At 42.2% G+C, this 27,847-nt stretch overlaps 1 protein-coding gene and 2 long non-coding RNA genes across 3 annotated transcripts in view; 1 reads left to right on the top strand and 2 right to left on the bottom strand.

Annotated features, from left to right (window-relative positions):
• Nucleotides 1-27,847, bottom strand: part of gpc3 (glypican 3) — a 111,790-nt gene that overhangs the window by 37,010 nt on the left and 46,933 nt on the right. The window contains exon 3 of the mRNA XM_062393773.1: nt 14,663-15,348. Coding sequence (XP_062249757.1) covers nt 14,663-15,348 — 686 coding nt within the window. The remainder of the gene's footprint in view (nt 1-14,662; nt 15,349-27,847) is intronic.
• Nucleotides 2,121-5,454, top strand: LOC133958795 (uncharacterized). Its single transcript, XR_009921724.1, has 5 exons — nt 2,121-2,783; nt 3,199-3,381; nt 4,001-4,087; nt 4,796-4,943; nt 5,179-5,454. It is a non-coding gene; the product is annotated as an uncharacterized LOC133958795 (long non-coding RNA).
• LOC133958796 (uncharacterized) lies at nt 6,839-10,172 on the bottom strand. Its single transcript, XR_009921726.1, has 5 exons — nt 9,510-10,172; nt 8,912-9,094; nt 8,206-8,292; nt 7,350-7,497; nt 6,839-7,114 (listed from the first exon to the last, which is right to left on the bottom strand). It is a non-coding gene; the product is annotated as an uncharacterized LOC133958796 (long non-coding RNA).

Genomic DNA, 27,847 nt, shown 5'->3' with positions numbered 1-27,847 from the left:
AATTGTTTTCTGGTGAAACATTGCTGGGGCACTATTTCAGTTGACAGTAATCTGTGTTTAAACCAGAATTTGGAGAAACAATATCCTTCCGTCTAATGTGTTATTAATGTTATTTTTGGCTTTTTACTTCAACCATTTACCCAAATTGCAGCTAAAGATTTATGCATTTCGGCATCAGTCACTGCTGACAAACATTAAACCCTAAGGATGTATGCTATATGTGTGACTGTACACCGTGAATATGGAGCATAGAAACACACTGATTGGAGCTATTTAAAAGATAAAACATGTATTTACGTGTATTCACACATGAAGGTGAACACCCTGAGGTGATTCTTTCAAAAATAATCTTTAAATCTCACTAATCAGTTCAGCTCCATTCGCCTATTTACAAAATCCACCTGCTCAGAAAGCCCTGCTTCACATTACAGAAATACAACAACAAATCTCAAGATCTTGTGAAAACAGTAATTATGCATTTTTTTTAAGCACAAAGTTGGACGACAACAACGATCCTACGAGATAAAACCTAGAAGGCCCAGAATTAAAATCATCAGGGAGGCTAAATACTGAGCGGGGAATGTTTATCTCACTAGATTTGATGATTTTCAGATGAAGAGTCTAATTTAAAATGAGATGTTAGTCGTTTGTTCCATCACAGTTGAGGAAATGCTTGTAAGAGGAATGGATTTCACACGTCTGACTCACTGTTCTGTTATTCCTGAAGCATTCAGAGCTGTGAAATGTAATTATAGCATGATGTCTCTTAGACACATGTCTGAGGCAGATGAGACAGGGGCAATCTGAATTAGCAGCATGATGTTTCCTACTAAGCGAGATAGAACACGTAGGATTAATGTGACTGTGAGTCACTGCATTAGCAGAACACTGAGAAGTGTCTGTTAAGTGCAAATGATTGTTTGCTAAATTAGATTTGTGACCGAATTATCAATTCCGTGACACAGAACTGATGATCACAACTGAGGAAAGAAGACTCAACAATCTCGGGCAAAGTGATTTTATCTGAAGTTTCCTTGTTTTGTTCAAGGTTTATTTAAATCATTTTGGTGTCTAAATGACTAATCAAAGTATTTTTTTCAGTTACTACTACATAATAAAAGACAATTCTTATTTGTTTCATTTTTTAGCTCTTTAATTACGCATACAAATAAAATTGTAATTTAGATGGTCAAACCAAAGACTGTATGTTAATGCAGACGCCATGACCGCTCCCCCATAAGTGAAGCCAAAATGTGTTGAATGTGAATACATGTCGTCCATCTTTATATACAGTCTACAGGTCAAACCAACTAAGGATCGGGCTCTTCAGGACATTTAAACACCCCAGTTTATCTTGCATAATTCAAATTGAACACATGACCTGATAAATAATAACTTAGATGCAAGGTTAGAGCACTTAGAAACATGATTTGTTGCACGTTTGAAAGCTCAAGTGGATTATAAATCTTCAGAACGGACTCTGATCCTTGTGTCCACGGTAATTCACATGTTTAAGTGGATTAATAAAATACTGCATATATTTAATAAGAGCTCTGTCAAGCAACAGTTTGGACCTGGTTGGATTTCTTTGAGTTATTTTTGTGCAAAAAGGCAGAAGACACCACAAAAGGGAGCTGGTGAAATGTGTATTATTGACAGAAAGTATAACAGGCACGCACAGAGATACTGGATGTTATATTAGACATAGATATTAACTAAGAGTCAAACTGTGTCGAGGGTGTAACAATTCAGAACTCCTGCACTCTGCGGTCCATCTCATCTAATCTTGGTCAGATCCATCATATTTCCGTCTCAACCTTCTTCCCATCTTCATTTACAGTCGAGGGGGTCGCAGGCTGATGGATGTCTGCTCCACACTCTCCTGTCCTCCCTTCACCTTGGGCTCGCTCCTCACCCTCTCCATTCTTCTTCTTTTCTCTTTCTTCGCCATCTCTTTTGTCGCCGCTTCTCCCTTCCTCTTTCTCCTCGGAAACTGGTAAAAATAGAGCTTCATAAATCATGCATCTTCTCTCACAGCAGCATGTATAAGAACGGGAGCATAAGGAGTAAATGGGGGGGATGAGAGAGAGCGAAAGGATGTTGAGGATGAGCAACCCAGTCTCATCAGAAAACGTTCAGTGGCAACGTTGGTCCACTTGGAACGACGTTACCATCTCACAATCTGGCCTCTCAGAGTGTGAGATGGTAACATTTTGTCAGCCCATTGTTTTGCATTGGCGTGTTCTCACGTCACGTGACTCACAAGCTCCCGTCTGCGGAGAGGAAAACATGGCGGATATTCCTTGTTCTCTCAGATAAAAATATAGTTTTGTAACTTAGTTTGGGCATAAAAATACATTCTGACACCATTTCTAGCGAGAAATGTGCTCTTTGCTTCCACAGTCTTCAGCCAGTTCGTGCTTATGATAAATATTTTAATAGTTATCGCGAATGTTTTTATCGTTGCTATGAGGGTTGCTATGACGCTGCCATGCCAGCACGGCGCAGCGTGCTGTTAAAATCACCGTCCCTGCGTGGTGTCCCTCAGTGATCGTGAATGTTATTCACGTTATATAATATTAATATTTGAGGCTAGATTACACCTCTAATGCGAAGGATCCTGCGAGACCGTTCATCCCGAAGGGGGACCGACTGCGCCACGGACGGACCAGGCGAGCGGAACTGACGTGTGGCTTTTAGTAAACATCCGGTTCTTTAACTCGGGGCTGCGTAGTAACCACCGAGCGCTGGGAAGACAAACGATGTCATCTTCCTTCTGTCAGGTGAGTAGTTTATTGTTTTTAAAGATCGTTACGATCTAGGTTTACAGTCCGAGTGCTGAGACAGCGGTTGCGGAGTCCGTTGATACACACAATGCTAATCTTCAGCTAATACGCCATTGTTAGCCACATGCTACGGCCCACCGTAGCCTGTGCTACCTGGGAGGTGAATACATGGTTGTTGAAACCAGTTCAAGACGCTTAGCTCATCATTGAGGGACGCTACAATATAAATATAAACATGAATTTGATATATGAATGCTTTAGATTAATAAGGAGTGTATTTCTCTACCATTACTCCAAAATATCAGATCAATTTGGTTTAATGTATAGTATGCAATATGACAATAATGTTTCCATGTTATGGAGTTGCAATTCATTTTATAAAACAATTCCTATGTTCTGTTTTTTAATCAAGGACGATCCAAGTGAAGGTACAGGAGTTTCATTAACGTCAATAACTTGGACCGAACACTTTGTTTTGCTTGATGAAGAGCAGGAAGGGCAGCCTGGAGAGAAAGAGAAGCCGGGTTGAGCCCACTACCATCATCCACGTACCACGAGGAAGATGCGGGAGAGAAATGATCCTACCATTAAAGAGGTACTTTTAAGTTACATACCAGAAACACCATTTTATATAATATGCCAAATATGCATTTTTATAAAATCCCCAAAGTACGCTTGCTGACATACAAGTTAATATCACACTGAAAGAATTTTGATCAATCATGCTTCCCTGCTGTGATTGTTTAACTGGGAAAACAACTTTTTCCACAGGAAGGCAAGTCAATTTAAGGAATACATGTTCAAAGTTTTCCTCTGTTATGTATAATGATGACCCCCATCAAACATAATGTTAGCAATCTTTACACCTTTTAATTTATTCTGATTATTTCTGTCTACATGTGTGAATTTGCCTTCATTAGTTTCAGAAAAGAGCGATGATGTATCGGTCACGGGGCGGCAGCACGAGACTCCGCAAACTAGTCTGTAAGCAAAGTAGACAAAGGCATCAAGGTTGCGGCCTGCCATCATTGTTATTTTGCTTAAGGGACTGAATATGTATCATGTAGAAATATTAGCATTTCCCTTATATCTACCAAAACTGCTTGTTTCACAGACTGCAGTTTTGTTTTGGTCCGATGTGGTGTGCAAATACAACCGTATCGGCAATGGGTTGTGGGGCATTAACATTTGTAACTCTAATTTTGTTTTGACAGACTGTGAAAAGAGCGTTGCGAACATCACCAATCTACAGGAAGACACAGTCCAGTAATGGGTGTCAGAAGTTCAGTAGTGAATGACAGGTACTGTGGAAAATGTGTGTCATCGTTGTACAATGTCCTTTGACTCTGTTTACACAAGGTTAACACAAAAAGGTTTGATTGTAAACTGATATTGGTATGAATTCATGTTATTCTCCTCTTCACAAGAAACAAACAATCCAAATTACCTGCAGAACGCCCTTGATGGACGCTTCAGATGCATCGTCAGACTTGCGAGACAGCAAGATGCCAACTTTAATGGCAATTTATTTGTGTAACATTCTGTGACCAAATGTATAGATAACTTTTTGTAGATTGTAAAAAAAGATAACCCATTTATTAAAAAAAAACTACACTAGAATTACCGCACTGCGTTGTATGACTCCGCTAATCATCGCAGTGTCCGTCTACATATTTCTACATATTTTCTCTCGTATAAATGACACTGTGTCTCTTGACAACTGAAACCATAAGATGAGGTCACTGTGGCCTTGACCTTTTGACTTTAACACAAATACACAGTTAGACAAACCGAAAACATACAGTTATGCCAAGATATCTTTGGTTTCACATACTAGATGGCATAAGCAGAGACATCAACTCAGGGAAAATATTTCTGTAGAAAAGAAAGCCCTGTACATGTGAATGTATACATCAATCATGCTTCCCTGGAAGCATACGTGTGTATGTATACATACACACGTACAAACGCACTATTGAGACGTTTTGTTTTTTATCATATATTCTCAGGAAGGACTGATGCATGTACTGAGACGGGACGTGAGGGCCTACTCTTCGTGCTCAGAGTTCAAGCCCAGCAGGGTGCAGCGGGCCTGACATATTCCGGAACAGCAGCACAGTCTTTGGATGACTCCTCTGAAGATGAAAACATGGCGAGGTACTTCTCCACTGATGAAGAACTGTGAGGGCTGTGATTAGCTACACTCTCTTGCTACAAGGCTACTCTTGCTACTCCCTGGCAGCCTTAGGAAGGCATTAGCTTGCTGTTGGGTAGCTGTTAGCTTCAGCATTTTCAGATTTAGCGGCCAGTCTGACGTTTATGTTTAAAAAAAAAAAATCGGAGGAAACCATCTTCATAATTTAACACTATGGTTTGTTTGTGTGTCCTTCAGTTCTTCTCAAGAGAAGCAGTACAGGTGTGCCTCAGCTCCACGGTCCCTCCTGCAGCCTCCGCTCCTGATGCTAACCTCATGTCTCCATCACACCAAGCAGCAGACCTGGAGTGACAGACCTTTCTCCAGAGCTGCTCCCTCCCTCTGAAACCCCCCTCTCCAAAACACTATTTGTGGCGTTTTTAAAGTCTTATTTGCATGAGAATTGTTGATCATAACATTTCCAGCAGATGCCTTAATGTAATGTTTTTGAACAATAAATGACATTTATCATAACATATTGGTATTTCCTTGCACTTCTACACCATGATATTGTCAGATAACATTACATTAAAGCAGTGAATGCTCTGCTTTAAGCAACATAAACACACAATGATTCAATGGATCTGAAGTAGAATGGGCACATAACATTCTGTAGAGAATGCCTCAGTAATTGAAGTCAGAAAATAAATTTCTTTATCTGAGGTTCCAGTCATTTATAGTCACAGGAAAGCACACAGGTCTGGTTGTCTAGGGACAACCCATATCATATTGTTTAAGATGTGTAACATCAAGTTTGTGTATCAGTGCAAAATACATACCGTCATTAGTCAAGAGTTCACTCTTGTTTACACAAAATGTAGGTGACCCAGATGTTTCACAATGCATCTGATAAGGTCTTATGAGAAACATTCTTAACATTAAAGAAATGAACACAGAGGATAACAATATATGTTTGACTCAAATCAGTAGCTGGTAATCAGCAGCCTGACTTATTCAAACACATTAATACTACAATGAATGAGGCAGGGGTTTTCTATCAGAAATCATTTCTGGGACATTCATTTAAAAGATCTCCAGTATAAGCAAATGTGTTTTACAATTGGTTTACATTCAAGTGTGAGGCTGTCCCATCACATGGATTTATGACATATATATTGTTTGTATGAGCTGTCCCTCAGTGAAGTACTTGCACTTCTTGAAAAGCTCTATATAAATAAGATGTATTATTGTTTATACATTGCTTTATACATGTTTTCCTAAAAGTCACTGTAGATACAGAAACAACAGTATGGTTCAGGTGACAGTGAGTTGAATGTGAAGGTCATTTCAATGAGCTCAAGAGAAACCTAATGTGACGATATAGTTGATTTCTGATAGAAAACCCCTGCCTCATTCATTGTAGTATTAATGTGTTTGAATAAGTCAGGCTGCTGATTACCAGCTACTGATTTGAGTCAAACATATATTGTTATCCTCTGTGTTCATTTCTTTAATGTTAAGAATGTTTCTCATAAGACCTTATCAGATGCATTGTGAAACATCTGGGTCACCTAAATTTTGTGTAAACAAGAGTGAACTCTTGACTAATGACGGTATGTATTTTGCACTGATACACAAACTTGATGTTACACATCTTAAACAATATGATATGGGTTGTCCCTAGACAACCAGACCTGTGTGCTTTCCTGTGACTATAAATGACTGGAACCTCAGATAAAGAAATTTATTTTCTGACTTCAATTACTGAGGCATTCTCTACAGAATGTTATGTGCCCATTCTACTTCAGATCCATTGAATCATTGTGTGTTTATGTTGCTTAAAGCAGAGCATTCACTGCTTTAATGTAATGTTATCTGACAATATCATGGTGTAGAAGTGCAAGGAAATACCAATATGTTATGATAAATGTCATTTATTGTTCAAAAACATTACATTAAGGCATCTGCTGGAAATGTTATGATCAACAATTCTCATGCAAATAAGACTTTAAAAACGCCACAAATAGTGTTTTGGAGAGGGGGGTTTCAGAGGGAGGGAGCAGCTCTGGAGAAAGGTCTGTCACTCCAGGTCTGCTGCTTGGTGTGATGGAGACATGAGGTTAGCATCAGGAGCGGAGGCTGCAGGAGGGACCGTGGAGCTGAGGCACACCTGTACTGCTTCTCTTGAGAAGAACTGAAGGACACACAAACAAACCATAGTGTTAAATTATGAAGATGGTTTCCTCCGATTTTTTTTTTTTAAACATAAACGTCAGACTGGCCGCTAAATCTGAAAATGCTGAAGCTAACAGCTACCCAACAGCAAGCTAATGCCTTCCTAAGGCTGCCAGGGAGTAGCAAGAGTAGCCTTGTAGCAAGAGAGTGTAGCTAATCACAGCCCTCACAGTTCTTCATCAGTGGAGAAGTACCTCGCCATGTTTTCATCTTCAGAGGAGTCATCCAAAGACTGTGCTGCTGTTCCGGAATATGTCAGGCCCGCTGCACCCTGCTGGGCTTGAACTCTGAGCACGAAGAGTAGGCCCTCACGTCCCGTCTCAGTACATGCATCAGTCCTTCCTGAGAATATATGATAAAAAACAAAACGTCTCAATAGTGCGTTTGTACGTGTGTATGTATACATACACACGTATGCTTCCAGGGAAGCATGATTGATGTATACATTCACATGTACAGGGCTTTCTTTTCTACAGAAATATTTTCCCTGAGTTGATGTCTCTGCTTATGCCATCTAGTATGTGAAACCAAAGATATCTTGGCATAACTGTATGTTTTCGGTTTGTCTAACTGTGTATTTGTGTTAAAGTCAAAAGGTCAAGGCCACAGTGACCTCATCTTATGGTTTCAGTTGTCAAGAGACACAGTGTCATTTATACGAGAGAAAATATGTAGAAATATGTAGACGGACACTGCGATGATTAGCGGAGTCATACAACGCAGTGCGGTAATTCTAGTGTAGTTTTTTTTTAATAAATGGGTTATCTTTTTTTACAATCTACAAAAAGTTATCTATACATTTGGTCACAGAATGTTACACAAATAAATTGCCATTAAAGTTGGCATCTTGCTGTCTCGCAAGTCTGACGATGCATCTGAAGCGTCCATCAAGGGCGTTCTGCAGGTAATTTGGATTGTTTGTTTCTTGTGAAGAGGAGAATAACATGAATTCATACCAATATCAGTTTACAATCAAACCTTTTTGTGTTAACCTTGTGTAAACAGAGTCAAAGGACATTGTACAACGATGACACACATTTTCCACAGTACCTGTCATTCACTACTGAACTTCTGACACCCATTACTGGACTGTGTCTTCCTGTAGATTGGTGATGTTCGCAACGCTCTTTTCACAGTCTGTCAAAACAAAATTAGAGTTACAAATGTTAATGCCCCACAACCCATTGCCGATACGGTTGTATTTGCACACCACATCGGACCAAAACAAAACTGCAGTCTGTGAAACAAGCAGTTTTGGTAGATATAAGGGAAATGCTAATATTTCTACATGATACATATTCAGTCCCTTAAGCAAAATAACAATGATGGCAGGCCGCAACCTTGATGCCTTTGTCTACTTTGCTTACAGACTAGTTTGCGGAGTCTCGTGCTGCCGCCCCGTGACCGATACATCATCGCTCTTTTCTGAAACTAATGAAGGCAAATTCACACATGTAGACAGAAATAATCAGAATAAATTAAAAGGTGTAAAGATTGCTAACATTATGTTTGATGGGGGTCATCATTATACATAACAGAGGAAAACTTTGAACATGTATTCCTTAAATTGACTTGCCTTCCTGTGGAAAAAGTTGTTTTCCCAGTTAAACAATCACAGCAGGGAAGCATGATTGATCAAAATTCTTTCAGTGTGATATTAACTTGTATGTCAGCAAGCGTACTTTGGGGATTTTATAAAAATGCATATTTGGCATATTATATAAAATGGTGTTTCTGGTATGTAACTTAAAAGTACCTCTTTAATGGTAGGATCATTTCTCTCCCGCATCTTCCTCGTGGTACGTGGATGATGGTAGTGGGCTCAACCCGGCTTCTCTTTCTCTCCAGGCTGCCCTTCCTGCTCTTCATCAAGCAAAACAAAGTGTTCGGTCCAAGTTATTGACGTTAATGAAACTCCTGTACCTTCACTTGGATCGTCCTTGATTAAAAAACAGAACATAGGAATTGTTTTATAAAATGAATTGCAACTCCATAACATGGAAACATTATTGTCATATTGCATACTATACATTAAACCAAATTGATCTGATATTTTGGAGTAATGGTAGAGAAATACACTCCTTATTAATCTAAAGCATTCATATATCAAATTCATGTTTATATTTATATTGTAGCGTCCCTCAATGATGAGCTAAGCGTCTTGAACTGGTTTCAACAACCATGTATTCACCTCCCAGGTAGCACAGGCTACGGTGGGCCGTAGCATGTGGCTAACAATGGCGTATTAACTGAAGATTAGCATTGTGTGTATCAACGGACTCCGCAACCGCTGTCTCAGCACTCGGACTGTAAACCTAGATCGTAACGATCTTTAAAAACAATAAACTACTCACCTGACAGAAGGAAGATGACATCGTTTGTCTTCCCAGCGCTCGGTGGTTACTACGCAGCCCCGAGTTAAAGAACCGGATGTTTACTAAAAGCCACACGTCAGTTCCGCTCGCCTGGTCCGTCCGTGGCGCAGTCGGTCCCCCTTCGGGATGAACGGTCTCGCAGGATCCTTCGCATTAGAGGTGTAATCTAGCCTCAAATATTAATATTATATAACGTGAATAACATTCACGATCACTGAGGGACACCACGCAGGGACGGTGATTTTAACAGCACGCTGCGCCGTGCTGGCATGGCAGCGTCATAGCAACCCTCATAGCAACGATAAAAACATTCGCGATAACTATTAAAATATTTATCATAAGCACGAACTGGCTGAAGACTGTGGAAGCAAAGAGCACATTTCTCGCTAGAAATGGTGTCAGAATGTATTTTTATGCCCAAACTAAGTTACAAAACTATATTTTTATCTGAGAGAACAAGGAATATCCGCCATGTTTTCCTCTCCGCAGACGGGAGCTTGTGAGTCACGTGACGTGAGAACACGCCAATGCAAAACAATGGGCTGACAAAATGTTACCATCTCACACTCTGAGAGGCCAGATTGTGAGATGGTAACGTCGTTCCAAGTGGACCAACGTTGCCACTGAACGTTTTCTGATGAGACTGGGTTGGGATGAGATGTGGAGACGGAGGTGGATGACATCAAACTCCGGGAGTGGGGCGGGAAGTTGACAGGGGAATAGATTGGAGCTGCGGGGCTCTTGGCCGCCCTCCTCGTCTCTCTCTCTGAACAGCGGTTGACTCTGGCTGGAGGTGCACTGGATGGAGGGAATGAATGCTAACATGCTATAGGGAGCGGGCTGGCGGACAGTGAGTGGTCATCTCAGCAGCACAGTTACAATGTTTCATGTCTGCAGAGGAGAGAACAGACGTCCCTCTCGCACCTCGAGGAGTCTTTCACTGAGCGAGTGGCCTCGTCTGTCACCCGCAGTAACAAGGGTCTGCACTCTCACCGGAGGGGAGGTTAAGTGAGGGACACGACCACAGACACAACTATTATACTCACTGCAAACCACAAGACAAGACATACTGCTCTGTGGAGCCATGATGCTGCTGTACAAAGAGAAATTTCCTCCTCACAGCCAAGTGCACACATGCTGAAGTCAAGGTTTGAAGAACCAGAGCAGCAATTTGACACTTTTGTAGCCCATAAATCATATGTGTGGTCCTTTTAAGATTAAGATTAAGATGCATTTATTAGTCCCAAACACATTCACAGACATGCACAGACACACTCATGCAGGTAGGGAAATATAACCTCTGCTTTTGACCCATCTGGTGCAGGACACACAGAGCAGTGAGCGACCATGTACGGCGCTCGGGGAGCAGATGTTGGGGGAGTAAGGTGCCTTGCTCAGGGGCACTAGACAGGGTAGGCAGACTCTTGGATTTTTGGACAGATCAATCCAGGTTCGTCTTTTGTTGTATCTCCTTGGAGTCGAACCAGAGACCTTCTCTGTCCATAGTCCAAATGTAACCACCATCACTGTCTTCATGTGGCGTGATCCTGTTATTACATTTGTACAATAAAGAAAGTCCTTCCGTTGAATCTAGGCAGTGTTTTTACCAAATCTCTCTTTGTTGCTCTGACTTTTGACTTTTGTGTCTGTATGTGTGCATGTTGGCATTAAAAAAAGATCCCCTTTCCGAAACCCTAACCACTCGACCTATAGATGCCTCGGTCTGGAACCTGGAGGACAGAGGGTTAATCCTGATTTCAACTTCTACAAGATGAAGCTTCAAGTCGGAAATCTCTCATCTAAAAGCTGAAATAGAGCTGCTCTTCAAATACAGGAAAAAGATCGTAATGAAATCCCAACCGAAACCCCAACTTGGAAACCTCAACCTGAATCCATCCTGAGAGACTGAGCCGGAGAAGTGGGAGATATGACTTGTTATATACCTGAGTGACGGGTGTTGGACAATGCATTTCATTTTGCTCCCTGTTTCAACCATCAAGTCTACAGACGAGGCCGAGGGAGACATCGAGCTAAATGAATATCCTCTATTGGTCTAACCTATGACACTGAGCACACGGATGGCATGGCTCTGCTGAACAGGCATGCAAATTAGACTTGAACCACTCATATGATTTAATTCTCAAATCTCAAAGGTCTAATGTTTTATTCTTTCCCTCAGTGTTTCATTTCGTGTTTTGATATCCATAAGAGGATATATTTGATACATTTGTGTTTTTTAAACAAGATCTTGACATAACTTTACATCTCCTATAATATTGTTGATAACAATTTTACTCATTCACATTTCTCTCCAGTTCTCCAGCAAGCAGGAAGTGTTTCGTGTTGGTATCTGAGCATCTCTTCTGACTGGCTGACTGTTTATTGAGACACAAACTCAACCTGGTTGACTTCTCTTCTGATGTCATACTGATTTATTAATTTTTTATCTATATCCGTTTTTGTCATGTGTATAGTCCTATAGGATGCAGATGTATCTAAAAAAATGCAGTTTTAACCCACAACCACACACAGGAAGGCTGGGTGATAAAGTTTTCACTTTACAGGCTACAAATAGTGGTGATAAATTGTTTCAATGAAAAAAAAACAAAAAAAACCTTGCAATATGTCCCTTTAATTCTGAAATTCATTCAGCCAAATGCAGAAGTTCACTTTATTTGAGCTGAAGTAATCAGGTGTTGTCTTATTGAAATTGATCTTCCATGACTCTTCAGTGAGATGACATTAACCTTCAGGGAAACAATGCATCTGTCCCTCCAATGACACCACAAAGCAGAGAATGTCTCCACAAGATTACATTCAAAGGCTCACACACACAGACACACACACATGACCTTGTGGCTAAACAATACTGTGCCATTGCAGCTTTAATCCCATACACTAGAACCAGATACAAAGCCATAAACACAGTGTAAAGTAATCTGTGGTGACGGGAACTGCAGTCTTAAATAAACCCACACAGGCTGTATTTAATTTTGGATAAGGATCTCACCGAGACACAGAGAGAGATAGAGACAGAGAGAGAGAGAGAGAGAGAGAGAGAGAGAGAGAGAGAGAGAGAGAGAGAGAGAGAGAGAGAGAGAGAGGGAGAGAGCAATTTCCCCTAAGTCAGCGATTCATGGCTGTAGACACGCCCTCACACTGCAGAATAAGCGAGGTCAACCTGTGTGTTAATAAATGATGGGTTCTGAGTGGAAACTTGGTCACAGTGGGAATTTGGGGTGTAAGAGTGAAAGGTTCAGCAGAGGAGCGCAAGCACATCCAGCTCTGTAGCTCCGGCAGAGAAAAGCCTTCATATTTCATGAGCATTTCTATCTGACTTCACATGTGGGCTACGGAACAAACTCCACTGTTTTATTGCAGTTGGAACAAGACATAACGGGTCACCGCTGCAGAGGAGTGAGAGGCGAGAGACGTACTGGGAGGATGCCCGAGAAAACACATGCTTCATCCCTCCCTTTCTTTTGCCTCCTTCATCTCCTCCTCTTCAGTTTTCAAGGTGCATTCTTGCACAATGTTGTGGGTCAGTTGTAGCTGCTCGTGTGTTTGTTTCTTATCATAGAGTGATGTTTTCTTTGTTGAAGTGAAAATATGTCACCACTTAATCCTGCAAAACAAAGATCTCCTCTAGTACTCAATAAAAGTCTCACCAGTATCTCTGCAAACGTACACACTATAACAGAGACCCCCTGCATTTTGAAAGGATACCTATTAAACCTCTATTTTTAATCTGCCAAGGATGTTATGTTTTCTTTTAGTTTATCTGTCTGTTAGCAGGGTTACACAAATACTATTGGGCAGATTAGCACAGAACTGGTGGAACGATGTGTTATATGTCAGGAAAGAGACGATAACAGTTTTGGTGCAGATCCAAATAAATGGGCAGCTCCAAGAATTTTGTTCCCGTTTCTCAGCAGTGTTTTCAACAGAATTCAATTAATCAATGGTGATAGCGGGGTTGCACATGCGCGTACATCCGCACAAAGATCTCTCTCACACACTTTAAATTCCGAGCGAGAGATACACAGACTAAAGGGTCAACGACAAGTTCTCAGTATGTGCACAACCAAAGCTGAAACTGTGAATTCTGACAGTCTGCGTGAACAGTAACGGCCTAACAGTACGAGCATGCGAGTAAGCACCATAGACTGTATATGAAAAGGTATGCACACGGCAAATAGCGCTACACACAGCTATGAAACTGTGGTGGATCAAATTACAATATGGCGGGCAACCTCAGTCTAGATAATTAATGGGAAACACTACTTTGAATTGGCGAGATAGTATAGAGCAGAGCACCCCTCTAGTTTGTTTAAAGTTCTGTTCTATAAAAAATTCAAAAGAGCACAGTAAAAACCAGTAAAAGGAGCTCTTCTCCCCCAAGAAAACACCAGTGGTGGCTCTGGGGCAGAAAGAAAAGAGGATAGCTTGGTCTAGACCTGGTCCAGACCGACCTTATTTAAAGATTCGGCAGCAGGTGATGAACACGAGTTCACACCCGGAGCTCCTCCCGCGTTGTTATGAGAAACAGAGGTGACTAACTGGATGTTGTGTATGTGATGTCTTTTACTGCTTCCCCTGTTTGCTATTTTGAGAGACCGAAAACATCTCTCCGAAAAATGCGGCTTGAGAGTTGCCACAGTCACAATGAGGCTAACAAAGCCAGATATAGCAGGAGCAGAGGCTGACCTTTCCTACATGAGCTGGAAACTGCTGACCAATCACAACCGACTGGACCAGCAGGCCAATCAGAACAGACTCAACTTTATCGAAAGGGGGTGGGCTTTAACGAAACAGGAGATAAAACCAAACGTTCCAGACAGGTTAAGGTTACATTTGATTTAGATGATGCTTTGATCCAAGTTACAATAAGTGCATTCAACCATGAGGTTACAAACACAGAACAACGAGGAATCAATTAAATACAATTTGCTTAAAAAAAGCATGAAAGGGCCATATAAGAGCAACTAAGGTTAGGTTGAGGTATGTCATGGTTAATGCTAGCGATATGGTTCTGGTTTGGTTCTCCACAATGAATGGAATTCAGTACAGAGACCATACGAGGGCAGCTATGCAGACCTGTGTGTGGTTGTGCATCAGTGTACTGGACTCACCAGGGCAGTAAGGCGGCTGCGTGCGTTCACAGCGTGCTTGAGAGCCAGTTTGATCATTGAGGGGAGTCTAAGAACGACAGCTTCCATGTCCTGCTCTCCCCTCATGGAACCAGCCAGCTTCCCCAGTCCGTCTACGTATGTCCTCCAATGAGGTTGCACCTCGGCCGCTCCCCCCAGGCAGCCCTGCATCACTGCCTGACAGAAGCCTCTGCAGGCTGGCGGCCCCAGCATGCCCTGGCAGTGCGGGCAGTACCACAGCCTCAGCAGGGCCCTGCTACAGTCCCGGCTGGGCCGCAGGTGGTCCGTCGTGTTCACAACCTCAATGCCCAAGTTCAGTGCCTGCAGGAAGACCCGCGTGGCCAGGAGGGAACGGGACAGACGGGTCATCATCAATTTGGGATAAGGACCAAATGCTGCTGAGTCCTTCCAGGCTCCTCTTATACATTCCTCAGTCGCAGCGGACACACTGCCTCCCAGCAGGCGGCGGTATGCAAGGGGGAAGAGGCGGCCATAGAGCACCGCCACCATGTGGTCCACTGTGGAATCTGAGCCAAGGATGTAAAGCGCCATGTCGAGGAAGAGCTGCCCGACCGAGCTCTGGGCCCCAGCTCCGAGCCCTGGGAACTCCGACTTCAGCATAGCCAGGGTGGAGTTGCGTCCATGACGCAGCACCAGGTCAAAGGCCTCTGAAAAGAGGGAGACAGAATAAGAGATGAGGCGTCAGATGAGGTGAAATGCAGGCCATCTTTTGAAAGCTGTTGTGTAGAGTGGGTGACGATACAACTCAGGATATCACACAAACTGCGACAAGCTGTCACAGATAGGCAAATAGGCAGCACTTTAGCTCCAAAACATGAAGAGTCAAATAGATGCATTTCCTCCATAACACCCACCCCATCCTTAATGATCACAGTCACAGAAAAACCTCCCACACACAGCCTCCCCTCTTCCCCTTTTACCCAGTTTTTCTCGATCTGTTGTTTCCTCTAATGGGAACGTTAAAACACGTACAGGAATTAAAAACCCAAACATACATAACATTCCAATAATAGAAGATTATTTTAAATATATAGAGGAAAAAGCTACTGTATCAGATGAAAAGCATCTGAGTATCAGAAAAAAGTAATTTACCAACCTAAGTAAATATTAGTCAATTAGTCCAATACATTAGTCAGTTAATGGCAGAGGCTAATGGCATTATTCAGTTAATGGGTGATGCCTTCAGGGAACAAAAAGAACACAAACAGCATGCAGGAGGGAGGGAGTGGTCCATGGCCAACACGAGGAGGTAAAATAATCGGTGGCATCTCTCGGCACAAAGCAAAGTCTTATGAACAAGGTGGCACAAAAAGCGAAAGAGTTCCATAATCGACCCGCCAGCAAAATAAGTGAGAACCTCACAACAGAGGGGATTTAAAGCTCCATTACTGAACGTAGAGGGGGAACATCAGAGAGAGACTCAGCGAAATGAAGCATTGGACAGGAGAACAACGAAGGATTTTGGAATCCCATTTAAAGCCAGTCCTCTACATCACTTTGTTGAGAGATACAGCCACAGCTGTTCTGTGAGGGCTGAGGGGGACAGGAAGCACTGGTTTAGGGGACATTAGTGGAAATGATTGTTTTTGTGCTACAGCAGCACTCTGATTTTTTTTTTTTCCATGCTTGGATAGTTTAATTTCTTCCTGTTCTCTCAGGTCAAATGAGGCTCAGCCTACACAGGGCTCTGAGTCCTTGGACAACTCTTAGGAAGAAAGTGACAGCTCTGCCTCTTTTGTCGTGGACATATAATGTGTTTCTGTGACTAATTATAAGGATATGGACGTCTATATGAGAAGATGACAACAGTTGAAAAGGAAATGAAACACCACTCTTACATACTATGTAGTTCTGTGACATCTGAAAGAAGAATGAACACAATCTTCTTTCATAACTTAAATCAGAGTTTAATTCAAAAGAGAAATATGTTCAATGGACTCCAGGGTTTTGCTGCAGCAGTGACAAAACTGTATCAGAGTTGGGGGCTCTGAGCATTACTCATTCCCAATTTTTGTATTAAATTGAATGGCCATTACATTTCAACACACAACAAACTTAGCACCAATTTGTTGTATGTCCAAGCATCACCACGCCATATTAAGCACAGGACAGTTCTCACACAGGATGCAGGTTTACTAACATTCTACTTTTCTGCCTCTGATTGACTATACAGATGAATGTTTTAAAAATCTAAAATCAAATATTTGATGTGTAAAAGTGTGACTATGCTCCACTCAAAATGTGACTCATAAGGACAAACGCTTTAAGGGTTATGGACAGAAATAAAGAAATAAATTGAAATAAATTGATTCCAAAGATGGTTTCTGTCATTTTTTTATATAATATACTAATTGCAATGATGTTTGTTCAAATTTTCTAGTTTTCACAGTAAGTTTGGTTTAATTTCTTATTTTATAATATAATCATGGGATGCAACTTCATGCTTGATATATGAGAGGACTCACATTAGGTCTAGCATGTGTATCAAGCACTATAGCTGCTTGTCTCTCTACTTCATTCATATCACATCAGAAAAAATAAAAGCAATGTGGAGACTGTAAAGGCTCCCTGAATTTATTGTTATACTGCCCAGCTCAGCTCAGTAGGTACTAATATTGTCTTTTGTGCCCTGTTTTCTAGCTTCAGCTACTTTTGCCACATTAGCTATTAGCAGCTCATGTTATTAATGAATCACTGGAAAACTGTCAGTGGACAACTTTGATATTGAGAAAACCTTAAAGAATAAGATGAATCTCTGGCAAATTCTGAGGCGTTTGTTTCTCTTTGCTTTCTCAGCAGATTAATGGACCTTTATTCAAGATAGGCATCCTAGATAATAATATCCTTAGGAAGTGTAAGTCACACTTTCAATGTGGGTCATTCTTTGACCTATTTGAGGTATGACTCTGACAAGGATTATTTTTCACATCCCCAAGGCCCAATCGTCCTATAAAATTCAATCAGACTGCACCAAATTCCCCCCACAATCGTAGTCATCGGTCCTCTAAATATGCCTGTTTTTTTTTGTAAAGATCATCGCATTATTTAACTTAGGAAAAACAATAAGTCCTGGATCCATGCCTTTAATCAAATCCACTCCAAAAGTGAATGGGTTCTTCCATCTGCATAATCCTGCTAAAGACGAAGAGCAATGAAACATATGCACAGTTACTTCACTATAGTATTAACTGGTGCTTGTGCCAGAGTAGTTTCCATTGCATAGTTTTGCCTCATTTCCAGAAGAATTTGAATAAGCAAAAAAAAAGAAGAATCTTAAAAAATAACAGATTTTACCTTGAGTCCGAGGATCATTTGAAAGTCAGAGTCTGTGTGGGTCTGAATTTGATGCTTTCTCGAACCAAAACAATGTGTTAATCCAAGACGCTCATAAAAGAAGATTTTTGGGAAATTCACTGAATCGAGGGAATCTTATCTGCAGTTCCCACATGAGACTCAGTGGTTACTGTTCAGCAGAATTCATTAAGTGTGTTAAGCAAGCTGTTTATCCCCCTTCTACCTTGGTGGAAGAGAGTGGTACACCATTGTGCATGTGAAACAGGGTGGAAGACAGCATGTGTGTTCGGCAAAACAGTTGTCGGATGAATAAAAGGTTAAGAATAACATTAATGGGTGTTTGGGTGAGTACGAGAGGCTGCTTGGGACCAGCACACATCTGTTTGGATCTTCAGGCTACGGCCCCCCTGCTGCGCCTCTGAAGCACTTCCCTCTGTGATCAATGAGCAGACAGATGTGCAGATTGCCAGCCGAGACAAGGAGACGGAGCGGGAGGAGGGAAAGACACGCCCTCACACAGACGAGCAGAAAAACACACTCACTGATACAAAGTCTTCTATCTCTGGTAGGATGTGAGCAAAGAGCACTTACATTTGGTTATTGATTGATTAGTCAGAAAATGCACGTCCACCCTGAAGCCATCCTGCCTGGGTTTGCTTGGTGATACGAAAGCCTCTTCCGTCAAACCCTGTAATTCAGCTGCTACCTGTAGTATCTCTTACACCACAAAGAGATGAGCCACTTTGTAATGGTAAAGCGAAAGACTAGAGGGCTCTTCATAAATGCAATTCAATGGCTCTGGGGGTCATGGTAAGAAGCATTGTGAGCCCATTTCCTGCGCACGCCGCTCGCTCTCTTTCATCAGTGAAAAGCCTGCGTGGGATCAGGTATCCGCTAATGGAGGGGGAGAGGGGGCTGTGTGTCAGGGACCTGGGACATTCTGGATCCAGCTGCGGGAGGTCAAGAGCACACATTACCAGAGCCGGAGCCCTCAGACACATATTGGGTCATGCTTAAAATTAGCAGTAGCATATATTTTGTGTCGGTTTCACAGATGGAGGCAGAAGGCTGGCTGCAGGAAAACTGGTCCTCCTCTGAGACTCTGGGCTTTTTTCAGACACGGCTTAAAAGGAAATGTCTCTGCCTCTCTGCTCCTCTTTTACCTCTGTCCACATAAACACCAGCCAGATAATGTCTAACCCTAAGGATTCTAGGCTTCTCCACTTCCTTGGGCATACAAATACAGAATTCAGATCCATTAAAGGTGGGGTAAACCATATTAGTTTAATAGACCTTTGACAAATTCTGCTAATATCTCCTTATTAGATGCAAGTTCTGTGTTTGCTCAAAAAGAATCAGGTTAAAATACACAGCCCTGGCCCTGTATTTTGGAAACATAGAAAACTGGACGACCAGAGAGCAGCACAACACTGTTTCAGCCAATTAGCAAGTTACAAGTTACATCTCAAACTAAATAATGTAATAAGTCCTCTGCCGTCTACTATCAAAGATAACGTACACCACCAGTGTTTCAGAAGGTATCCACTGCTGTTAGCCGCCGGAAGCGTGAACAGCACTATCTCACAGGAAAGGATCAGATTCTGGTCGTTGAACATGTAGTTTGTGTGAATGCAGAGGGTGTATTTTGTCCACAGATAATGCAAATGTGTGTGGTCGCCGATTCCAACTGTTTGAGATTGAGCATTGAAGGGAGGGGTGAATTTCAAATATGAACAGTCGTTGCCCAGAATGAGTTACCCCATCGTCAAAGGAAATCCAGTCTTCACGAGTACACAGAGCACACAGTGAATCTGCAGTACCACATTTATCCTCATATCTCCTTTCTCTGCGTATCATGTCATTAATCAGAGACATCAATTACACCCTGATCAGGAGCAGCAGATTCCAGGCTATCTAAATAGCTAAATAAATCGAATAAATCTCTGTCGCAGTGAGGTCACTTATTTCTCACACCTTTCAGCTCTGAGTGACTCCAGCTCTCACATCAAACAGGCCTTTCATATAATCTATGACAGGCCCGTCGAATGACCATATTTGATGTTCATGAGGCCGGCTGTAACAAAAGTCAGTTCTGTTGCTCACAATGCACAGGACCGACGGACTGACCGCTGACTGTGGCTGACACGCTGCAGAGGCAGACACACACGCTCATCAATCAGCAGCCCATGCACCCATTATCCCCAGGAGAGGAAAACATCAATAAATTAAACAACCAATGAGACTCATCCATTTGCCTGATGGAGTGTCACCTCTAGCCGCCACGGAGACGGATGGAGGAGCCGCTGCCACCTGGTCCCGGTGACAAAACAGAACCTGTCCAGGACACCGAGAGAGGACCGGCAGGAGAGCCGTTCACAAAGACACGAGTCAGCACAATGTGAGTCAGGCAGACACCTTGTATACTCACAGTCTCACTTTTTACAACAAAGTAATAAAAACTTTTTTTAGCTTGTATGTAAAAGTTGATTCTCACACACACACACACAAACACACACACAAACACACACACACACACACACAAATTCAGTTATAATCTCATGAGCCTGTCTAAAACAAAAGCAGCATCTGTTCATTGACTGTAAACAATATGTTGTTTTTCCAGACACAATTCCGTCAGCCACCGTCAAAGCAACCTGTCCCAGGTAACCTGAGATCTGCTCCACCTGACGAGCGGCTCTTGCGGGCCTGCCGTGTGTCTGAGTGCGAGTGCTGGGGCAAGTGGGATGGCGGCAGGAAAATGGGCAGGGCGGGGATGGTTGTTTCCAGGAACAAAGCAGGCAGGATGCTGGTAAGGCCCACTTAGCATCACCAGCGGACCATGCCAATGGACAGCGGGGCAGAAATGAGACATGTATTAGGTTACTCCATCTGTTAGAGAGCACCGAGTCAAACACACACATACACACACACACACACACACAGATGAACACTATACAATCACACAGTGCACAGCAGTGGCCAGGTGGTGATAGTGTGGGCGAACATTTGGCAAACCTTAGTGGGAGGGCAAGGTGTGAGTCAGGTGTAAGGACTACACACACACACACACACACACACACACACACACAACCACACACACACGCAGACACACACACACAAACACACACACAACCACACTCACACACTAGCAGTTGAAACTTTCCATTCATTTATCTTCCTCCCCATGAAATTTTGGAACATGTTTCTCCAACAGCTAAGCAACAGAAGGAAAACACAAATGTCATCTGACGCACTTATTACCTGAAGTTCACAATCGTAAACAAATTATGTAAAAAGTGCTTTCCACTATGTCACACAGAGAAACTGTCGATCTTATCCATTTATACTTTCTTAAATTTTTTTTTAATTTCTTACAGGATCTATTCAGATTGGGTCTTGTTTTTTGAGTATGTGGCATCATTTCTATCTGTTGTGACAGCACTGGATTCACCAAATTCTGCGTTAGAGATCAGTGAACATGTCAACTAAGTCCAACAGAGGAAGAAACATGAACTAATGATATTTTACAATCCCAATGTTATTTTTGCCTACAAAAATGATGGCCAAAACTATAAAAATACGACTTTGTGGTAGGATTAGTAAGTTGTTTCTGAATTGTTGAAACTTATTCTCGTTGAAATCCTCTTCATGTCCTGATTACATAAGTTGTACGGAAAAAAAAGATCAGGCCAGTGTCTGTGACCCTAGCAGGACTGTAATAAACATGACTAATCATTTTGTTCAGACTGAAACATTCACTGCTGATGCGGAGACAATGGTCAGAAGGAGGGGGAACGAAAAGTTGCCTTCTTGGAGATGTCAGGCAGTGTGCTTTTAATGAGACGACCTATTGTTGTATGAGTAGCCTGCTCTTGCCACTTATTCCAGGTTGACCACGCTTAGCTTTAAATTGTAATAAAGAAATATCCTAATAATTGTATAAAAGCTAAACCACAAATATGAACCTATATTGGGTATTTTTAGTGAGTGTACTTCATCCCTGTTGACAATGACTGTTGATTAGAGAAGTTTAGCAATACTTCAGCTACCAGCTGGAAACACTTGACACAAGTGGTTTGCTTGGCCTGAATTTCACTACAAATTGGTTTACGTAAAAAAGACTAATCATCACAAAAAATCACCAACATATGAATATCCATACGTTGTAAAAACATGACCTCGTATACAGTGATCATAAAATAAGCCCAAGAACAAAAAGCCACAACCAAATTGCCTGCCATCTGCTCATATCCGAATAAAAGACAGGCAGCTCTGGCTCAGACCAATATTGCCGTCCCCAGCTGATACAGAATATGCCATGCTGCTGCCTTTGCCTCCATATTTCTGTCCTTCACCATTGACTACATTGATCTCTGGTGCTGCGGTCCTGGCAGAGGTCAAAGTTGAGCTGTTCTCTATCTCGGCCCGGCAAGTAGGCGCTGTCAGAGGACACCGTGTACAGCAGAAGAGAGGACACAGCGAGGTGGAAAGGACACAAGGGCAAAAGTAAACTGGAAAAACACGGAGAGCTGGAGGGGAGGAGGAGGAGGAGGAGGAGGAGTAGGAGGAGGAAGAGGCAGGGGGGTTGGTGGATAGCGCCAGAACGTGTGGAGAGAAACATTCAGCGAGGCAGGCTTTGAAGCTGCATTCAAAGGCAGCTGGAGTCATGCAATGCCAGAACTGTGAGACACATCGCACAAAACTCTCGCCAAAACCCGACCACGGGTGAGAGAGAGCCGACACTCCAATCAAACACTCGCCTGGCGTGCACAAAAAAAGAAAATCCTCATAAAGTAGATACATCTTCCGACTCCGAGGAATCCTAGCCCTCGGAAAAGTGATACTTGAGTGAAAGGCTATTCCAATAATGGATCACTTACCCGCACACAGACCGAAACATAGAGGAAGGATAAACACACACACACACACTGACACACACACACACCGCTCTTGTTGCTCTCCAGAGTTGTGATTTGAGGATGTGGCTGAGAAGCCGTGGAGAGAGTGGAGCGGAGATGAGGGGGGTCATGACAAACACAGCTTGAGTGCTCCTCTCCAAATCAAGCATCCCAGCTCTATTAATCCACTATGCATTTCGAAGTAGATCCTGTGGTTGAAGATGAACACACTCCCACTTATTCACCCCCCGTCTATCTTCCATGCTAACAAACCATCACGCCCATACATCGGTTTAATTCTGTACAGCTCCCTTTCAGGCACAAACAAATATTACAGAGGGAATGTTTGCATCGCCGTGTCTTGAAGTGCTAAAATAGTGAAAGATGAGACTCTTTCCTTTTTGTAGTCGGGCTTAGGAGACATGAGAGAGATAAAAGAGCGATGGACTGAACCGGAGCAAGCCTACAAAAGAAAAGCAGCGAGGGGATACAGACTGTTTTTGTAATTCTTGAAGCAGATGGGTGCACAGTGTGGGATAGAGAGAGCGAGAGACACAAGGAGAGTGAAGATGGAGAGAGAGAGATGGAGTGAGGCGCAGGAGGGATGGCTGTGGACGGATTCTGCCTTAATTGTGACTACGAAGCTGCAGAGAGGACAAAGAAGTTTGAGAGGATTAAAAGTTGTGGTTTTTGTGTCTGACGCTCTGCGGCTCCACACAGATAGTTAAGTCTCTGTGACCTCATAGTATTAAAGCCAAGGCTAATGTTAAAACACAAGTTACTTTACTCTCAATAAGTTACACACCGATGAACCAAGGAGATGATAAGAAATGTAAAATGTAAAAAAAATGTAAAGACCACAACCTCCTTCAAAAGGCCAATACACTGATGCTGTTCTTTCACACTTTGTGGTTCTTTGGGGGTATTATTATATTATTATTGATATATTTTGCACCTGTCTGTGGTTCAATTTCTATTCGTGGTCATTTTGCATCTCTGTGGTCAGTTCATGTCATGGCTTTCAACTCCAGTTCTACAGAGGCTTTGGTCCCCTGGCCTTCGGGCCCCCCTGATCCCTTGGCCCTGTGTCTGAAAGGCCCGTTCAGAAAAACCCTTCAATGGGACATGTGTATTGCTGTGTTAATAATTGATCGTTGGTTATATTGGCTCTAATGGCCGATTGATCATATGTAATGATATACAGTATGCGAGATGAACGGTGACATACTGCTGCATACTGTGTTTACTCTCTTACAGTGCAGGACTGCCATGAAGATGACTTATTCTCCTCCTTCCATGAAATCAAATGGGCCGTGAGTGTGTGAGTGTGTGTGTGTGTGTGTGTGTGTGTGTGTGTGTGTGTGTGAGTGCGTGCGTGTGTGTGTGTGTGTTATTGTGTTTGTAATTGACTGCCTGAGCCCCTGAGGGTTGAAGGACATCAATGACAGTTTCATTACAGAGCTGCAGAGTGCAGAGTAAGGGCCTCAGTGTTTACTGTATCTCCTCCTTGTGACAAATGCAACTTAAACACAACAGTGTGTGTCGTGTTAAGCTCGATGGAGCAGAGATCATTGACTTGAAGCAAAGGATTCAACATCACCAGCCATTTTCTGCAAGAGGATTTCAACCTTAGTATAAAGTTAAACACAGGATGGCCTCGGGGAGAAATAATGTGCTGACAGGCATCGATGTGGAACAGGAAAATGTGAAAATTTTCACCAGCAGCAGTTTTAAAAAAGTCGAGGAAGAAGAAAGGATCAAGCTGGGATTTTTGCGGATGGCAGGAAGTAACCTCCACAGGTCTCTAAATACAAGAAGGGAAAAAATGTTGTACCCTGCTGTTCCGCACAAGGCTGCAAACTGCAGCTTGCAGGTTGTTGGAATAGGTGTTGCTGAGCAGGGAGGTATCTCGACTGAAATGCATGGTGGGAAGTGCACGGAGGTCAGGTGGCTGAGGAGGAAAAAGATCAGCAGGAAATAACTGAAATAGCCACAGGCTATGAAAAAGGGAGGAAGGAATCGATTTATGCTGATTTTTTTTTTGACAGACTGACTTTGAGACACTCACCAAAAACTGGGGAAGTTATCAGAGCAAAGATACAATGCAGTAAGAGAGCTTTGGAGTTTGTAAAGGAAAAGGAAGCGGCTGTCTTCGAAAACAAAAAGAAATGCTTGGAAATGACAACAAGTCGAACAGCATAGTGCAAAGAACAAGTTCCCAAATCCAGCTTTTCAGAAGATGACAGAGAATGCATCAGTGCACTGCTGTTAACTGGAAGCATCCCTCGTTACACTGACAACCACAGAGGATGCTAGGAAGAGTAGAAGACGGAGAATGAGTCGAGGCAGCATTTTACAAGGCTCATTTAAAATGTATATAATAATTCGTCACATACTCCTCTTCAACGAAACGATACAAAGGCGATGATGATGGAGTTAAATCCTCCTCATTGCAAGACATATTTTGCACAACCCGTCAGCTCACTTCTGTCTTATTTCACTAGCATTTACAGACTTATAGTTTTAAGGTACAGTTCAGATACATGCTGAATCAAACTGCTTTAAAAATTAAATATCAGATTGAACATATTAGGGCAGACGCTTAATCCAGACGTGCCAGACAGTAAGTGAATGTGTTAGAGTAAACGAAACAGGTCCTAATAAACCTGAAGGCATAAATCACACGCAAAGTAATTGATGAGATGTTTTTGACAGAAAGTGAAAATAAATCACCCTAAACTACTAAACTAAATCTGAGCAACCACATGCAACAAGTGTTCTTCACTCTCGTCAGGACCAAGGCAAGAAGAGCTGGAGACATGAAACCACTTCTAGTGACAGATTTAGTCAAAACATCTTCAGTGGAATGAATACGTCACTTCCTGCCTCTGTCTGCTGCAGCCGGCGCCCGAACCTCCTGCTGCGTTGTGCATGTGTGAAAGGCTGACAGTGTGTAAACTCCGTAGCCAATTGTCCAGATTTTACCCGCAGGTCATGTCTGAAAAAGGTTTATTTAACAATCCAGGGGTTTCATCTTCAGAGGCTAGACTGTCCCATTTGGAAGTTGTCCTTTTATCACAGACACACGAAGGCTGCAACGAGTGGATCTTTCTGGACCAAACGATCACAGGATTCATTGTGCTTCAGTCACCCACCTTTTTTCAACAAAGTAATGACGCCATCCAATGCTTGAGTATCTCGCTCAACTCAGCTTTACTATCACGATACAAAAACCGAGGGCAATCGAAACTTTCTCATCGTGTCCAGTATCAGCTCAGTTGCTAGGCAACAACCATAAGGCCGGGACCAGCAGGTGACTCAGATCACCAAAGTCCTGTGTAGACCGGACCTTCTCATTTCGATTTGGCCTTCAGAGTCTACGTGGCTCACGAAGGAGGGGCTCTTCTTGGGCCGGGTAGGCCGTGTCCTCTGAAGGATGCAACCCCTGAATTGAGACACAACTTCACACTATAGCTTATTGAAAAAAAATTGTATATGTTCCCACGCTGCTCAGTGTTTGTTCAATAAGTACTCTACTTTCTGCAACGCAAATGTTTTGTCCAAAATCAAGTAAATGCAAAAGTTGTGGTTGAAATTAACAAGTAGATATGAAGTGAACACAACTTAAAATAACTATTACGTATATTTATAAATGTTTTTCAAGGCAATTACATCACAATTGACTGCTTGTATTGATAACAATGTCTTTGTGTGCCTACCCTAACCCTGTCTTGTTCTTTGTCTGCTTCAGGAGCACCTTTACTTTACCACTAATCCAGCTCCTCATCATCACTATCCATGGACACTGTAAAGCCCTCTGATCTGCTCCCCTGGACATCTGAATTCCCCTGTTTACTACCTCCTCCTAGTTCTCTTGGTTTTCTGTCATCAGTCCCCTGCACATGAAATTATTTGTACAGCACATTTAACTTATTTTTGCCAAGAAGGTTGTTTTCATTGCTGTTTGTCTGATAGTCTGATCGCTCAATTATAGAAATCTAGTAATACTTGGTCGAAGGGGTGGTGTATAGGTCAAGTTAGTACCAATTAACTTTTGGCGCAACATTGAAATTAGATGTTTAAGTGTTCAATCAGCCCTGGTGAAAGATCCCCCTTCTGCCCTTGTAGATGATATATTCCTTCAACACTGAATCTGTTTGATTGTCTCCACACTTTTGAGTCTCTTAAACAAACCTTAACACTTTACATGTGTTTTTGTGTAATTGAGTTCTGGACATGACACTAGCAAAACCCATTCTTCAATTGGCAGTCCAGTGTATCTTTGATCATCACATAGTCATCATCCAAACCTCTTTCATTTTCATGTTGTAATTGCATGTGTGAGAATCTCCACATACTATGTGATAGCTATGACTTAAGTATAACAAATGTTTCTAATAAAAGGATTGATTGTAATCATCTGCTGGAGTAGCAGGAAATGTGTTTTGTAATGTAACATTTACAACCCTGCCATTAATTCAAGTTAATATTCATTTAGGAAGAGTCATGTGGTCATAATGCGACCAGTGGGATTAATTAATCAGACTCACTGACTGGCTCATGAAGCCCATGCAGACTATCTCTCCCTCGGTTTTCCTCCCAAACTTGGCTCTAGTGTCTAGTGGCAAGTTGTTGGATATGAAGGGACACAGTATTCATTTTCAAGGGCTGCTACTACGCCACACTCAAATATTGATATGGCTCTAAACCCAGCAAAACAGTTTCACAACACCCCTGGTGACTCAACCTACAAGTGTAACAGATGTCCTGAGATTTGGGGATTATATCAGTTTGTGAAACAAAAGAGAGAAACAATCTCTCAGCCAAAGATGATGAGAAGGAATTCTGAGCTCAAACAGCAAAACAGAGAAAACTCACTTTGTGCCCATAAACCCCTTTAATCTGGAGGCAAATATTTTCCCATCCAGGCATGGTGGCCCAGTTGTAAGCAAAT

This window comes from Platichthys flesus, chromosome 8 (assembly GCF_949316205.1).
Source record: "Platichthys flesus chromosome 8, fPlaFle2.1, whole genome shotgun sequence".
Lineage (NCBI taxonomy): Eukaryota > Metazoa > Chordata > Actinopteri > Pleuronectiformes > Pleuronectidae > Platichthys > Platichthys flesus.
The sequence above is the reverse complement of the archived record's forward strand: the minus strand, read 5'-3'. Positions and strand labels throughout refer to the sequence as shown.